The 16966-nt window shown below is 45.0% G+C and overlaps 1 protein-coding gene across 5 annotated transcripts in view; it reads right to left on the minus strand.

Moving 5' to 3' along the window:
• Positions 1–5609: 5609 nt before the first annotated feature.
• The window catches only part of LOC122540356 (coiled-coil domain-containing protein 50-like), a 48205-nt gene continuing 36848 nt past the window's right edge, over positions 5610–16966 (minus strand). For all 5 annotated transcript variants that reach the window (XM_087980428.1, XM_087980424.1, XM_043675958.2 and 2 more), the window contains exons 6-12: positions 16149–16254; positions 13833–13993; positions 12516–12578; positions 11188–11316; positions 10385–10500; positions 9650–9747; positions 5610–9475 (exon numbers count right to left, since the gene is read on the minus strand). In XM_087980428.1, coding sequence (XP_087836554.1) covers positions 9321–9475; positions 9650–9747; positions 10385–10500; positions 11188–11316; positions 12516–12578; positions 13833–13993; positions 16149–16254 — 828 coding nt within the window. In that variant the 3' untranslated portion in view covers positions 5610–9320. The remainder of the gene's footprint in view (positions 9476–9649; positions 9748–10384; positions 10501–11187; positions 11317–12515; positions 12579–13832; positions 13994–16148; positions 16255–16966) is intronic.

Below are 16966 nucleotides of genomic sequence, written 5' to 3' on the forward strand. Positions count from 1 at the left end.
GGAGGATTTGGGCTATAGGCAAGAGGCTGAACTGAGGGGAACTATTTTCTCTGGAGGATCAGAGGCTGAGGGGTGACCTTATAGGGGTTTATAAAATCATGAGGAGCATGGATAGGATAAATAGACAAAGTCTTTTTCCTGGGGTGGGTGAGTCCAGAACTAGAGGGCATAGGTTTAGTGTGGTAGGGGTAAGATATAAAAGGGACCTAAGGGGCAACTTGTTCACACAGAGGATGGAATGGAATGAGATGCCAGAGGAAGTGAAGGCGGCTGGTACAATTACAACATTTAAAAGGCATTTGGTTTGGTATATGAATAGGGAGGGTTTGGAGGGATATGGGCCAAATGCTGGCAAATGGGACTAGATTAGGTTAGGATATCTGGTTGGCATGAACAAGCTGGACCCAAGGGTCAGTTTCCATGCTGTACATCGCTGACTCTACATCATAGAGAATTGTGTGGCTGGAAGAGATTTTAGAGGTGAGAGGAGGATGGAATAAAATGTGACCTTTGAAAGAAATGGTGTGAACAAGCTAAAGTGTGATCAGGTGAGGAGCTCCACACACTCACTGCAATTGGCTTGAGCAGCAAGTGGAGGAAGGTCTCAGTGAGTGGAGAGGCACCACTGAGGAGAAAGGGGTCATCAAGCCCAAATCAGGCCAGGGGTCACAATATTGATGCAATCAGCCACAGTAAATTCATGGTTGGCAAGGGCCTGCTTTTGAAGTCAATGGACATTCTAGGGGGAGATCTTGGAGGGATGGCACAAGCAAATCCCCTGACAACATGCACAGGGTTAGCAATGGAGGGGTAAGTGATCAGCCCCCATTTGACGCAATGGTCAGGAAGGTTCATGAAAGTGGGATTGGACAATTGGTGTTACTGCCCCTAATGGGCTGGTGCTAATTGCATTGATGAGCCCTCTGGAGGATACCATGGGAGATGCTGTAGACTCATTCAACAGGGAGTTAAGCCTGGGCTGGAGGTGACAGAGATGCAAGGAGGACTGATTCATTGGGGTAAGGATTAGAGGAGGCAAAGTACATGAGAGTGAAAAGGGGTGTGACAATAGAAGACAGAGGTCTACAAGGGGCAAAAAGTAAAACAAACAGCAAAAGTGCAGATGGAGTGATAGGCTTGGAGCTGGAGTGTGAATCAAAATACATGAAAGCCAGAGACACAGTCACATGATAGCTTTGATAAGGAAGAGTGGATAATAAGTGGGAAACTGGAAATGGATAGGAAAAAATAGTACAAATGCAACCTATCCTGAGCTAGAATATTAATGACCAAAGATAGGATGAAGGACAGATGATCTGTTCTCAGAGTTTGAGGCAGGAAGAGCAAGTAAGATCCAGAAGCTATTCAAAAAACCATCATCTGTGCTTCACAGGCGAATGTGTTGGATGCATCAAATAATGTTACACTTGATTCCTAAATGTAACCAGAAAATATTGTAAAATTGTTTATTAGTAAATAGTTGATAGTCACTTATCAGGAACAGAACTTCATTGAATCTCTTGTCAAACTTTAAAGCAGTCTGCAAATTTGGGTCTATGAATCAAACAAAAGGCTTGGTTTTTATAAGGAATTTCATTGGAATTCAGTGGGCAAAGCTCTTGTTGCTGATCTGTACAGATTCTTTTTAAATATTTAATGAATAAAGCTACTTTCAGTCACCATCTCGGACCCAGTGTACAGCAGTGCATAACCACTGTTTATGTTGCTATCTTTTTACTGTCACTTTAAACAAAGTCACTGAATATATTGTGAAATATAAGTATCTAACTCTGCTCCTGTGATTTGGTGTATGTTTGGGCCAGGACAGTGTGTGGTGATTAATAAATACTTTAAAAATGCAAAACTATTAGAAAATATTTGCTGAAGAGAGAGAGAGAGAGAGAGAGAAAACTCCATTCGAATGTTCCTGTCGTTGTTTGTGCATCACAAATGCTCCCCCTAGCTTTTTTTCCCACACCTCAACGTATTTTCTCTTAATTATTCCCCAGCTTGCTTTTAAACACATCTGTTCTGATCCCCTTAACCACTCCTCATGATGGCAGGTTCCACATTTTAATTACTCTCTGGGTAAAGAAGCTTCTCCTGACATTCTTTTAGATGTCTTCATTATCATTTTACATTTATGATCCTTAACCTGGTCTCAACTGTAAGTGGAAACATCATCTCTCTGGCTAAATTTACTCTTAATCTTGAAGACCTTATTAGAACATAGAAGAATACAGCGCAGTACAGGCACTTCAGCCCTCGATGTTGCGCCGATCCAAGCCCACCTAACCTACACTAGCCCACTATCCTCCATATGCCTATCCAATGCCCACTTAAATGCCCATAATGAGGGAGAGTCCACCACTGCTACTGGCAGGGCATTCCATGAACTCATGACTCGCTGAGTAAAGTAACACCTGTCCTATACCTACCCCCCCTTAATTTAAAGTTATGCCCCCTTGTAATAGCTGACTCCATACGTGGAAAAAGATTCTCACTGTCGACCCTATCTAAACCCCTAATCATCTTGTACACCTCTATCAAGTCACCCCTAAACCTTCTTTTCTCCAATGAAAACAACCCCAAGTGCCTCAGCCTTTCCTCATACGATCTTTCTACCATACCAGGCAATATCCTGGTAAACCTCCTCTGCACCCGTTCCAGTGCCTCCACATCCTTCCTATGGTATGGCGACCAAAACTGCACACAATACTCCAGATGCGGCCGCACCAGAGTCTTATACAACTGCAACATGACCTCAGTACTCCGGAACTCAATTCCTCTACCAATAAAAGCCAGTACGCCATATGCCTTCTTCACCGCACTATTTACCTGGGTGGCAACTTTCAAAGATCTGTGTACATGGACACCAAGATCCCTCTGCTCATCCACACTACCAAGTATCTGACCATTAGCCCAGTACCCCATCTTTTTGTTACTCTTACCAAAGTGAATCACCTCACACTTAGCTACATTGAACTCCATTTGCCACCTTTCTGCCCAGTTCTGCAGCTTATCTATATCCCGCTGTAACCTGCCACATCCTTCCTCACTGTCTACAACTCCTCCGACTTTCGTATCATCCGCAAACTTGCTCACCCAACCTTCTAACCCCTCTTCCAGGTCATTTATAAAAATGACAAACAGCAATGGTCCCAAAACAGATCCTTGCAGAACACCGCTAGTGACGGCACTCCAAGATGAACCTTTGCCATCAACTACTACCCTCTGTCTTCTTCCAGCCAGCCAACTCCTAATCCAAACCTCCAACTCACCCTCAATGCCATACCTCCGTATTTTCTGCAGTAGTCCACCATGGGGAACCTTATCAAACGCCTTACTAAAATCCAAATACACCACATCTACCGCTTTCCCCTCGTCCACCTCCTTAGTCACCTTCTCAAATAATTCAATAAGGTTTGTGAGGCACGACCTGCCCTTCACAAAACCATGCTGACTATCCTTGATCACATTATTCCTATCCAGATGTTCATAAATCCTATCCCTTACAATTCTCTCTAAGATTTTGCCCACAACAGAAGTGAGACTCACCGGCCTATAGTTACTAGGGTTATCCCTACTCCCCTTCTTGAACAAGGGAACCACATTTGCTAGCCTCCAATCTTCTGGCACTACTCCTGTAGACAACGAGGACATAAAAATCAAGGCCAATGGCTCTGCAATCTCCTCCCTTGCTTCCCAGAGAATCCTAGGATAAATGCCATCAGGCCCAGGGGACTTATCTATTTTCACCCTTTTCAGAATTTCCAACACCTCTTCTCTGCATACCTCAAAGCCATCCATTCTACTTAATTGTGACTCAGTATTCACATTGACAACAATGTCCTGTTCCTGATTGAATACTGATGAAAAGTATTCATTCACTGTCTCCCCAATCTCTTCAGCCTCCACACGCAACTTCCCACTACTATCCTTGACTGGACCTATTCCTACCCTAGTCATTCTTTTATTCCTGACATACCTATAGAAAGCCTTAGGGTTTTCCCTAATCCTGGATTAGTGGTGCTGGAAGAGCACAGCAATTCAGGCAGCATCTGAGGACAGGCAAAATCGACGTTTCGGGCAAAAGCCCTTCATCAGGGCTTCGTTTTCCCTAATCCTACCAACTAAGGATCTTTCATGTCCCCTCCTTACTGCTCTCAGCTCTCTCTTCAGGTCCTTCCTGGCTACCTTATAACTCTCAATCGCCCCAATTGAACCTTCACGCCTCATCTTTACATAGGCCGCCCTCTTCCATTTAACAAGGGATTCCAATTCCTTATTAAACCACGGCTCCCTCACACGACCCTTTCCTCCCTGCCTGATGGGTACATACTTATCAAGGACACTCAATAGTTGCTCCTTGAACAAGCTCCACATATCAATTACGCCCTTGCCTTGAAGCTTACTTTTCCAAGCCACACATCCTAAGTCATGCCTCACCGCATCATAATTTCCCTGCCCCCAGCTATAACTCTTGTCCTGTAGTGCACACTTATCCCTCTCTATCACTAGAGTAAAAGTCAGCGAATTGTGGTCACTGTCCCCAAAGTGCTCACCTACCTCTAATTCTAACACCTGACCTGGTTCATTACCCAGAACCAAATCCAGTATGGCCTCACCTCTTGTTGGCCTATCTACATATTGTGTCAGGAAACCCTCCTGCACACATTGGACAAACACTGACCCATCTAACGAACTTGAGCTATAGCTTTCCCAATCAATATCAGGAAAGTTAAAGTCCCCCATAACAACCACCCTATTACTTTCACTCTTCTCTTGAATCATCCTCGCAATCCTTTATTCTACGTTTCTAGGACTATTAGGAGGCCTGTAAAAAACTCCTAACAGGGTAAGCTCATTAGGTCACCCCTCAAGTCAGTTTTCTACAGAAGAGTCCCTGTTTATTCAACCTGTCCCTCCAAGTATAACCTGTTGGCTCTGGTATCATTTTAAGAAATCTCCTTTGCAGCTTTTTCAGAAACTCGATATCCTGTTTATGAAGTGCAGCTCAAAGCTTGTGTGATCAATGCAGGTTTAACATAACTTCTCTGCTTTACAAGTCTTTCCCTCTGAAAACCCAATGATGTCTTTAAAACTAAATTATTGCTATAGGGATATGGCCTCAATGATTTGTTTCAAACAACCTGTTTTTTTTTAATATTTCCAATTGCTGGGCTTCCTTCTTATTCTTCTGACCAAAACAACAACTGTATTATCTCACACATTTATACTTGATATTCTTCGACAATTACATATCAGTTCAGCAAGTCTGAATGTCTCTCCGCTTTCTAATCTCTGTACTGACTACAAACCCAACAGGAAATTTTGAAATTACACATCCAGATTCCAACTTCTAAATCATTCAAGCAAATGATGGATAACACTGGCATAAATACTGACCTTTGTAGAAATCCAGTTCCACCAGTTGCCAGTCTAAGTAATTACCTTTAACCTCTACTCCCTGGTTTCTGTTTTGGAGTCAGATTACTGTACTTTTTACTACATGTTCACTGGTTCGGCAAAGAGAGACCAGATTTTAACTCATGCAAAGGCAGGGTTTATACATCAGTTCTGAAACTCAAAGAGTGCAGAGTCTAAGCCTTGATGAATAGTACTTTATTTTTCTGGACAGAGTAACATATACACAGTCAAAGAAATACAAAACTGCTGATTCAGACTTAGGCAAATCAGTTACCATCTGATCCAAAGCTATCAAAAAATTAAATAATCGCCTCACGAAAAGGAAGAGTGGGCAAGTTGACACACATGGAATCCTCATGACAGGATAACAATTTGTTTTTTGTGGGGGTGGGGAGGAACCATTAATAAATCTTTCAATGGATCATTTTGACAAAGTTAGTTTTCTTGCTCCCTACCTCTACAGTGAAGCCAACAAGAAAAATATTTTGTTATTTGAAGGTAATTGGATCAGTACAGTTTCACCCTTGTAGTTAACTGGTCAGGATGCTGAGAATTGGGCAGGATTTATCTTTAATTTCCTTATCTCTGTCTCTCAGTCTCTGATCAACTGATAGTTAAGCCACCTTTCCAGAACTGGAACCTGAAACCAGGGGTTGGGTAAAGTCCATGGTGTGCATCAGGATTGCGGGATAGAAACCAGCAAATGATATCAGATGATGAGTTAGGAAATGTGTTGGTTCAATGGATTACCCATCATGTGACAGTCACAAGACCAGGGAATCCCCCAGAAAGCATACCACAGCTGGTGACTGTAGCTGGAATGATTAACATAAGAACTCATTGCCAAAGCACACAGTTGAGGAACACCCGTCTGACCCAGAACAGTTACCAGTGGCACACAGCATTTGCTGTGATCAGTAGGTATTAACTATTTATTGGCCACAGCCATACTGGACAACACATTGATTTCCCAAGTGAAAATTATGGATTTGACCCTCACCCTCAGTGGTGTTTCTTTTGGTCATTCTGAAACCATTGGAAGACTTACGTTTTCCCCCAGGAGGACAAGGGTAAGGTTGCTGCCCCTATTCTCTCCTGAGCAGGGTTGAAGATCACTAGGTGGATACTCCTGCCCCCTACAGGGTGGGAGGTCACTGGTCCCAATCCCAGAATGATCACTTACTTGATCATTCACTCCCCATTCAGATTTCAAAAAGGGAGAGTCATACTGATTTGGACCTTGCCATTGAGTTACCATACAACTGGCTGAATAGGATGAGACAGAGACAGGGGGAGGGAGAGCGAGAGACAGAGATAGAAATAGAGCTTCACAAAATCTTGTCATCCTTGTCCTTTTTCAAATTGCAGAGGGCAGAGAGGAAGGATGAGATTTAAAAGTACCAAAGGAAGACAATTCAATGGGTTCCAAATCTCTGCAGAGACTGAGGAAAATTTCTGATTGAAGTGACTAACGTAGCCAGACCTCAGATTGGGGGATTTCCAATTTATCCCCAGTTTGAGTCTAAAAAGAAAATTAACTTTATGAAAACAAAGACATATGAGTATTATTTCTTCAGAGTTAAAACAAGCACCAAACTTTCCCCAGAAACTTTCCCCTGTGTTTTTACACAGTCACTGGCACCAACTATCCTAAACAACATTCCCCCCTCCACCCACCCATCTCCCCCACTCTTTGCCAGCAGCTTCCAGTTGTTACATCCTCTGGATCCTTCTCCACCAGGGCACTTGGCTCCACACAGCAGCCAAAGAAAGAAACACGTCAACTTGGAAGTTCTGCCAGACTGTGGTGGTTTGAGAGAGAGGGTGAGAGAGTTCGAGTGTGAGAGAGCGTGTGAGAGACAGTGTGCAAATAAGTGAATGTCGGTGTGAGAGTGTGTGTGTGTGTGAGAGAAAATGTGTGCACACGTGCGCATGTGTGTGAGAGAGGGGGAGGGAGAGTGCAGGAGAGAGAAAGATCAGGGGCACCAGGACTTGAAGTGGGCGTTGCTCAGAGAGACATCAATTGTCCAAGCTAGGATTGCTGAATGTCAGGGTCAGAACTCTGAAGCTGTTGACTGGTTAGCACATTTTCTGTTATGTTAATAAAAAGCATTTCCTGAAAATGACACAGTTGATAACAGCCCTGGGGTCTGGATTGGGTCTTGTTTGAAATCTTTTGCATCAACTGACAGGAGTATTGCACAGTGACACGCAGCAGGGAAACAGCAGGAGACAGGCGGATCAGGAAACGGTGGCCTTAGTTGTTACTCAAGTCTGAGACAGCAAGGAGCAGGGAGAAAGTTTAAAAGCAGACAGATTCAAGGGGTTTGCTGTCTTGTCATGTATCTCAACCTCCAAGTGCCCTTTCCCCCCTCCCTCCATGATAGGTGGAGGGTGGGCCTTGAGTCAGCTGGAGACAATGCCTGCGGTAACTCTGTATCAGACCCTCGCTGCAGTGATAGCCAGCAGCCAGGCAAATCACTGCCCACCTTCCCTGGGTCCGGAAAGGCCAACACAGTGTGAAACTGCCTCTTCCACCACAAGCAGCAAGACATTCTAATCTGAGGAACCTTCCTGTAATTTTTTTTATATCAGTTACGCTTCAATAAACAGAATCTTTTTTGGCAGCAGTTATGATTAGCATTACATTTCTGGAGGTGCGATTTTCTCAAAGCCCAACACAAAATGGCCCAGTTACAAAATTAAACCCATTTTTCGAAAAAAGGAAGTTGTACTTAGGCCTGTAATTAATCAAAAGCCTGAAATTACAGGCTGTTCACAGAAGGCCAGAAAGTCCCGCTCTTGGTATCTCTCCCTGCACAAAAAGCTGCACAGCATGGGGTTAGATACAGAGTAAAACTCCCTCTACACTATCCCCGTCAAACACTCCCAGTGCACATACAGCATGGGGTTAGATACAGAGTAAAGCTCTCTCTACACGGGGAAGCAGCTACATCAATGTTGCTCTACAAATAATCCCAAGCAATGATTGAAAATGAAATTCTTTCAATTCTATCCATTAAATAATTGAAAATGTTTAAAGCTAAAACTACAGAAATGTTCAGGATGTAACTCCATGTTCTCACATCTGGCTGGTGTCATTAGATTACAATGTGCTATGACTGATTTCGCCACAGTGACTGTAGATTGATGAGTGGAGTTACAGATCACAACCAGTAAGATCACTGATTTTGGCACAGTCTCAGGATGGAGTACTAAACAGTGACCAAAGGTTTTAGTTAGGGTCAGAGTAAAGAAGCATCACTGTGTAACTGGAGTGAGGTCACTTTGGAACTGGAGGTGGGAGATGTCATTCCCAGGCACTGACATCTCTCACACACGGCATGACAGAATTTAAAGAATAACAAGTGAGAAACAGATGTGACAGGCAGTCACACAACCTAGTCACTTACTCGGTGCCTGATTGGTCACTGCTCTTTGGCCAAGTCTTGGGACGTCCAGAAAAGGGGGAGGGAAGAGAAGATCTTCAATTCCAACCTATCAGTTTCAACAGTGAAATAATCTTAGAGTCAGTTGGTCATTCAACCCAGGACCTGAAGCTGGTGATCCCTCCTCATCCCTCCCACTCCCACTCCTTCCAATCACTGCAGTGGCAGCAAACTGTAGGAAAGGGTGGGCTTTCACCAAATTCAGAACTGGGTAGATAATCCAGCTGCCTTCTACTCTGGACCAGACTCAAATCATAGCTGCAGCCTTGCAATGCAGGGGCCCCAGCTACAATGGGGTGGAACACTAGGGCAATATATTACTGGCGTCTCAAGTGGAAACCTGAAGTCTACAATAATGAGAAGTAAATGTGTGCGTGTGTGTAGACAGAGGCTTCCTGGACTGGGCTAGCACTTTCAGGCCGGTCCACAGCCCTGCCATCCTTATTGCTGCTTGCAACCTTCCTTTTTCTCCTTCGATTTCTGCCTCACCAGTTTCTCTTCCTGCCGCCTGGTTGGTGAAGCATACGCTGGCTTGGAGGATTTGTCCAGGTAGTCATAGAAACCGTCTGGTGGTACAGCACAGGGCTGAGGCAAGGCTGCAGGAGGGAGAGTAACACATTACCAGCCAACAGGGAGACAGCACCATTGTACAGAGTATAACGGATACATCGGGGAGAACTATTGGCTACAATCTCGTTGACAGGCTCAGGGGGTGGGGGGTGGGTGATAAGTCAAGTCACTGCCCATGATGGTGAACATGAATGCGCTACCTGGTGGAACTGCAGGAAACCGGTCAGAGGTGTGCTCCAGATGTTTGGATTTAAAGGTAGGATCCAGCTCCTCTGCTATGTTTCTGGGGAATAGGTGCCTTCAGCAAAGAAACACATGAAAAAAAAACCGTAAAACACACAGAAGAAAGGTCACTTTGACATCCACCACAGCAATGACTTAGTCTGCAAACACATGGAAAATTTGACTCTTGAGGACAGTCCCTGACACAATCTATGTTTGGGTGGGCAGGTTTCTCATTTAACTTTCGGGGTGGAAAGATTGAGTTTGGTTTCTTGTTTCATTCAACAACGAGAGTTAAAGGGACCCCTGTCCACCAGCGCAGTGGAAAATGCCTGGCCCCAGCTTTAACTCCCAGATCACAGGCACACCCACAGCATACGTTGCTGTATTTGCCTTGGTGCTTTATGGGGCTGGAGCGATCTTAGGAAGGGAGTTGCAGGGTGTTGTGGGGTAATGTGTGGAAGATATCGAGTGCTCTGGGTAACATAGCAATCAGTGCCCCTAATTACTTCACAATAACTTCGACAAGAGGTAGCCTCTCTTTCCTGATAACACATGCAAACATCCTGAAAAACCCCCTTGAAAAGGTGGGAGACAGGTTCAGCTGAAGACAGAGCTAGACTGTCAAGACAGTGACACACACACATGCACCCCGCCCTCACCCTCTGACCCCATCCCTGGTACCAATGAGTGACAACATTGGGAGTGGGTACCTTGATCGCTGTAGCTGCTCTGTGGGAGACGGTCCTCTCTCGGGAGGCTGCTCACCACACGGAGATGGAAACCCTTCCGAGTTTAATCGCTCTTGTCGAGCGGAGGCTGGCTGATTCTGAAAAAGGAAAGATGAGATTAAACCTGGCCCAATCTACAGTCCCTGCCCTCCACCTCCAACCCAGCAGCTAACTCAGTCATAGAGTTTCACAAGACCTTGGGTGGCTTTAGCTTGACTCTATGTCAGTCATTATTGAGTTCAGCCAATGTTAGATATGAGGAATATTTATTCACTAGTTGCAGCTTTAAGCAACAGTGTGGACAAGGTAAACCAAGTTGAATTTCCTGTTAACTCATGATAAACACATGAAGGGTGAGCAAGGTATCAGATAACCATTAATCTATCCAGTGAGGAACTGGAGAAAATTCCATTTAGGAAAATAAAGGGAAAACAACAGCTGAAGTCAGACACAATGGCCCAGGAGAGAGATGGATAGAGGCTTTTTGATCCTCTTGTTAATAATCCGAGTCTGTAACTAGTAGCATTGCTGGGAACTCCATCACTCTGCGATGACAGCACAGTAGTTGGTACAATGGGCTGAATGGCCTCATTTTGTAATTATATTCTGGGACTGGGACTTGGCCATATGGACAAACATTGGTACAAAACTCCAAACTGAATAATTACATCAGAATCAACTATTGCACCGATATTTTATACAGTTACCCACATGGTTCAGTCAAACAAACTGGGTGAACTGTGCTCAAAACAAATGTTTCACATCCTGATTGAACTGTTCCTTACCTGCCTCTTCGGCGTCTCTGAGCATTCGTTGCTTTCTCCTGAATGCTCTCTCCTCGCCAACCTCTGTTCCAGTCGCTTGGACTGTTTGTGGGCTTTTAATTCTTGTCTTTGAATGTATTTGGCTATTTCCTGGCAGAAATAGACTTGGTCTTAGATAGGCTTTAGCTTTTGTCAAGTCAAGAAAAATGGACAGGATGATTCATTTAAGAAATATTTATGTAAGTTTTCTTTTTAAAATTCTTTTATATTACACCTTTCACAATCTGAAGATGTTCCAAATGGTTTCTAGCCAACTGAGTACTTTCAAACTAAAACCTAACTGCTTTTGTAATGTGGGAAACACAACAGCCAGCATACACACAACAAACTCCCACTCACAGCAACGTGATAATGACCAGATCATGTTATGTGACATTGATTAAAGGTTAAATGTTGGTTTAGATATTGAGGGTATCTTGCCTGCTTTTTGTCAAAACACTGCCATTGGATCTCTTTTTAACAATTGCGGCCCGGACCTATTTAATATCTTGTGTCGAAAACAGCACGAGGACTCCCTCAGATACTGCCCTGGGAACAGCAGAAGGGATTACCCACTCAGGTCCCTACAAACCACGAGCATCGGTATCAGAGAGCCGACAGCCAAACCTGAGTGAAGGCCAACACCGTTAGTGAGTATCATCCAGGTTTCCCTCAGCCTGCCTTCATCCCAGCTGCTTCAATCAATGCTTTCTCATCTTCACATCAACAGATATTGGGGCTCATAAGCAAAACTTAACCTGACATTCAGGGTCTGGGTGATATCCCATTGTTCAGCTTTGGGATGGCCATCCAAAAGCACAGGCATCAATCCCCACCAACACAGGTCCAGGTAGTTCTTCTATAATGCGTGTCTCATCGCCGCAAATTGGCTATAACACAATTGATGAACTCTGACCTTGTCTGTGTAACATTAACTTTCCGCTGAACAGGTATAACGGGTTTTCCATAGTGCGAGGTTGAAGAGGAACATAACTGTAATGTTATAGCAGAACAACCCGTATCCCTTCCCCACCGACCCAGGTATCACCCACCCCCCACCCCGACTACTTATCCAGAGTTTCCACCTATCTACGTGGACAGAATCTCGGGAGCGTGTCTGGTCCATCCAGGGAGTTCTCCCTGTTTTGACAGTCTCTGATCTCCTCAGCTTCATACACTGACTGAAATCACTGGGTAATAATGGCAGGAGAGCACCAGTGAGCTGTGACTGACGGCTCCCTGATCTGGTGTACAAGCCTTGATCAAACCTCAATGCTCCCCCCTTGTGGTGCCCATTGCCTGGATGGTACCTCATCCTGTGCCACCTGAGCTGCCCGGAAATCCTCCTCCTGGTTTCTCTGGCTCCTCGATCTCTGTAAGAGATTTATTCACAACGTAAGGACAGCTTTACAGGAGAAGCAAGGCAAGAAGGAAAAATATCACAATATTTGGTGTCGAACTCATACTTGTTTGTTTCGGGGCATGCAACAGGAAAAAGTCAGCAAAGCAAAGTCACATTCCATGACTGGGGAGGCGGAGTAGTGAACATCTAGACCTGTCCTCTTCAATCCACCCTGTCCACAAGCACACACTATCTCACTTCCTATTAGCCAGTTCATCTTAAAATGAAACTTTAACCCCACTCCGAGACAGAAAATGAAACAGCAGTTAGTTCATCGCTAAACTCCAGTTCTATGGCCAGACACGTTTCCAATCACAGACTCAAACTGGATGACACTTCCTTTTGACGGAGTTCCCAATTCACCCGGCAATAACATGAACTATCTCCAAACTGAACCACAATAAAAGCTCAATATTAGATCAGGTTAGTGTGGAGATGCCACAGATAATAATGAAGGACCTCATTAACAACTTGTATTTACATAACATCTTTAATGTGGGGAATGTTCCAGGGAACCTCACCCGGAATAGTAGCAGTTAAAACACCGAGCCACAAATGAGGACAGATGATTAAAAGCTTCGTAAAATTAATGGTAGCTGGCTTTTCCCTCGAATGGGGAATTTCATGACTAGGGGGCACTTTTTAAAAATGGGAGCAGTGAGGTTTAAAAAAGATGAGGGTCAAATTTTGTTTTTACACGGAGGGTGGTTCATGTGTGGAATGATCTTCCTGAGGAAGTGGTGGATGTGGATACAGTTACAATGTTTTAAAGACATTTGGATAGATGCACGACTAGGAAAGGTTAGGAGGGATGTGGGCCAGGAGCAGGCAGGTGGGACTGGTTTAGTTTGGGAATATGTTCGGCACGGACTGATTGGGCTGAAGGGTCTGTTTCCATGCTGCATGACTGCAGGATTGTAAGGGCACGTCATAAACAACATCTTAAAAGAAGGAAAGAGAGAGATTGAGAAGTTTAAAGAGAATTCCAGGGCAGCTGAAGGTACAGACACTGACGTTGATGTGATGACAATCAGGGAACGCACAGGCGGTCTGAACCAGGAAAGAGCTGGGCAGGGATGGCAGGCTTTACGGGGCTGAAGGAGGCAGCAGAGATGGAGGTCTGAGTGAAACTTTAGTGACAAGACAACAAACAGATACCTGAATGCAGTTTAATGATGGGAGACAAGTGTGCCTGGCACTGCCCAGGTCTCCCAGCCTCACTTACCATCTGCACCATCCTCACTTCCTCCTCCTCCTGTAAGAGGCGGGCCAGAGCTTCATCACGTTGTAGCTGCTCCTGGTCACTCTCGTAGGAATCACCGAGATTCAGCTGGGCCACCTCGCTCTCCAAGGGGTTCTGCTCATGTCCATGCCACAACCTCCTCCCTGGAAACAAAACGGCACAAAAAAAACGTGGATCATCTCTCCTCCTTCACCAGCCAACTCAGAGAGTCTACAGGACCAGAGATCCAAAATCGGTCTTATAGTGGACAGCGAAGAAGGTTATCTAAGATTACAACAAAATCTTAATCAACTTGGTCAATGGGCTGAGGAGTGGCAGATGGAGTTTCATTTGGATAAATGTGAGGGATTATGTTTTGGTAAAACAATCAAAGGCAGGACTTAGAGTTAATGGCAGAGCCATGAGATGTGTTGTCAAACAGAGACCCCTAGGGGTTCAGGCACTTTGAAAACGGTGTCACGGGTAAACAAGGATGGTTTTGAATACATTTAGCACACTCGCCTGCACTGCTCAGACCGTGGAGAATCGTTGAGGTTATACAGGGTGTTGGTGAGGCCTCTTCTGGAATACTGTCTGCAGCTCAGGTGACCCTGTTGTAGAAGGTTCTTATTAAACTGTAGAGGGTTCTGAAAACATTTACTCAGATGTTGTTGGGACTGGAGGGTTTGAGATATAAAAATAGCCTGGATAGGCTGGGCCTTTTTTTCACTGGAGCATGGGAGGTTGAAGGGTGACCTTGTAGAGGTTTATAAAATCAGGAGGGGTATAGATAAGCTAAAAGACAAAGGTCTTTTCCCTAGGGTAGGGTTTCAAAACTAGGGGGCATACGTTTAAGGTGAGAGGAGCAAGATTTAAAAAGGACACGAGGGGCAACGATTTTTTTTTACACAGAAAGCGGTGTGTGTGTGGAATGAACTGGCAGAGAAAGTGATGGATGTGGGTACAGTTACAACTTTTAAAAGACATTCGGATACGTTTACGAACAGGAAAGGTTTGGAGGAATATGGGCCAAGCACAAGCAAGTCAGACTAGTTGAGTTTGGGAACATGGTCAGCATGGACTGGTTGGGCCGAAGGTTCTGTTTCTGTGCTGTATAACTCTATCCCAACCTGACTGTCTCATCTTCACACACCAGCTGGCACTGGCAAGTCGACTCCAGGGGCATCACAACCTGGCCAATGTCCAGTGGGGCAAAGGGAAATAAAGTGGGAAGAGCAAGGAGGGCAAGAATTGTGGGGGGGGGCTTTCAGTCCTCACTCAGTAAGTTGAGGTGTTACAGTGTCAAATGACACTGGAACCTGTCTCACCCATTGTGCGAGTCTCTCTGCCTCCAGCTCACCAGCACTGGCACTGCCAGCACTGTGCCCACTATGTAAAGCACTGTCTGGAAACACTGTGGTCTGACCTGCAGCTTCAAACTCATTCATCGTGTTTTAAAACCATGTATCTGGTCAATTATATCCCTTTATAGTAAACCAGCACTGAGAAAGCTAGGAGCTTATCCACACTAAATACCTCAGTGAAGGAGATCTGATCAAATTTTGAATGCATTGTTAGAAGGTAATTGCGAAACACTAATAGGTAAGTAGATGGTAGAATCTTAAAGATCACAAAATAACAAAGGGAATTTTAAGTGAGACAGGGAACACTGCATCATCAAATATAGTGGAACCAGAATTGTTAATAGCTTTTGAAAATTAAGTGATTTTTAAATAAAATAAGAAAATTGAACATGGTTTAAGGGAGGGGCAGGAGAATGGGACTGAGGGACTAAGGGATTCTGGGAAAGTCAGCTCAGCTGCAATGGGCTGAATGGCTTCCTCCTGGATTGTAACATTGGAGTGGGAAAGGGTCTCGTAATCACCATTTCAAATACTAGCCCTTGCCCCGTCCAGCAACTGAGGCGCACAGCCCAGTCGAGAGATTGAGGGGGATGCTTGGCACACCAGCCTCACTCCTGAAGAAGGGCTTATGCCCAAAATGTCGATTCTCCTGCTCCTTGGATGCTGCCTGGCCTGCTGTGCTTTTCCAGACTTTTCAACACCTAGCCTACACATCCTTGAACACTATGGGCAATTTAGCAAGGTCAATTCATCCAGCCTGCACATCTTTAGATTGTGGGAGGAAACTGAGGTACCTGGAGGACACCCACGCAGACACAGGGAGAACGAGCAAACTCCACACAGACAGACAGTCACCTGAGGCTAGAATCGGACCTGGGTCCCTGGCGCTGTGTGTGGCAGCAGTGCTAACCACTGAGCCACCGTGCCCGCCCCATGTTGGAGCAGCGTCCTTTACCTGGCGGTCTGTGCATCTCATCTCCAGCTGCATACACCTCGGCCTCCAGCACCAGCCTCCTCTGGTCCCTCAACTCCTCGTCCTGCTGCAATCTCCTGGCCACCTCCTACAATTCCATTGGAGGTAGAAGATTAGACAGAGGAAAACATTCGCTTCGCATCCCCTTGAGCTTTCAAAACCAGAAACACGCGACACTTATTGCATGACATAATCTCTGTGCAAAGAGAAATAAATTGTGCATAGACCCAACGTGGAGGAAAGATGATCAAAGAGAAGGAAACCAAATCCCTCCTTGGGTGCACATGCCCTGGCTCAATATTCAGTCTGGGACGTTGCGAGAGCACACAGTCAGGTTAACCTGACCTGCCCCTCCCCTAGGGAGAAGCAGCACCTTCAGGCAAGGAGGGAAGGGGTTAAACCACCAGAAATGATGAAAGTGTTCAGTGTAATTGAGCTAGGAATACAGGGGGGTCATTAACAATAGCTCAGACACAGTGGGCTGAATGGCTGCACCATTACAATGCTGTGATTTTAAACCAAATCTGTAGGAGGAGAATGAAAGAGAACAAGACCGATTGGCTGATCACAACGGAGGGTGATCACAACACAGCCAGTGTTGGTGGGGAATTTTCACGGCAATTCTCTCAAGTGTTTTGACAGGAAATTAAAACACTGACCAAATCCAGGAAGCCAAGGTTAGAAACCGGTAAAAAGCAGACAGCTCAATGTTAATCAGAGTCAAACCAAAACTAGAAGGTGAGATTAGAACAGACCAGCGTTCCCCCACACCCGGGGGCTTGACATTACAGCGGGGACTG

The sequence above is a fragment of the Chiloscyllium plagiosum genome, unplaced genomic scaffold (assembly GCF_037043375.1).
Source record: "Chiloscyllium plagiosum isolate Xiang-an unplaced genomic scaffold, Cpla_swu_hap1 HiC_scaffold_37, whole genome shotgun sequence".
NCBI classification, from domain to species: Eukaryota; Metazoa; Chordata; class Chondrichthyes; order Orectolobiformes; family Hemiscylliidae; genus Chiloscyllium; species Chiloscyllium plagiosum.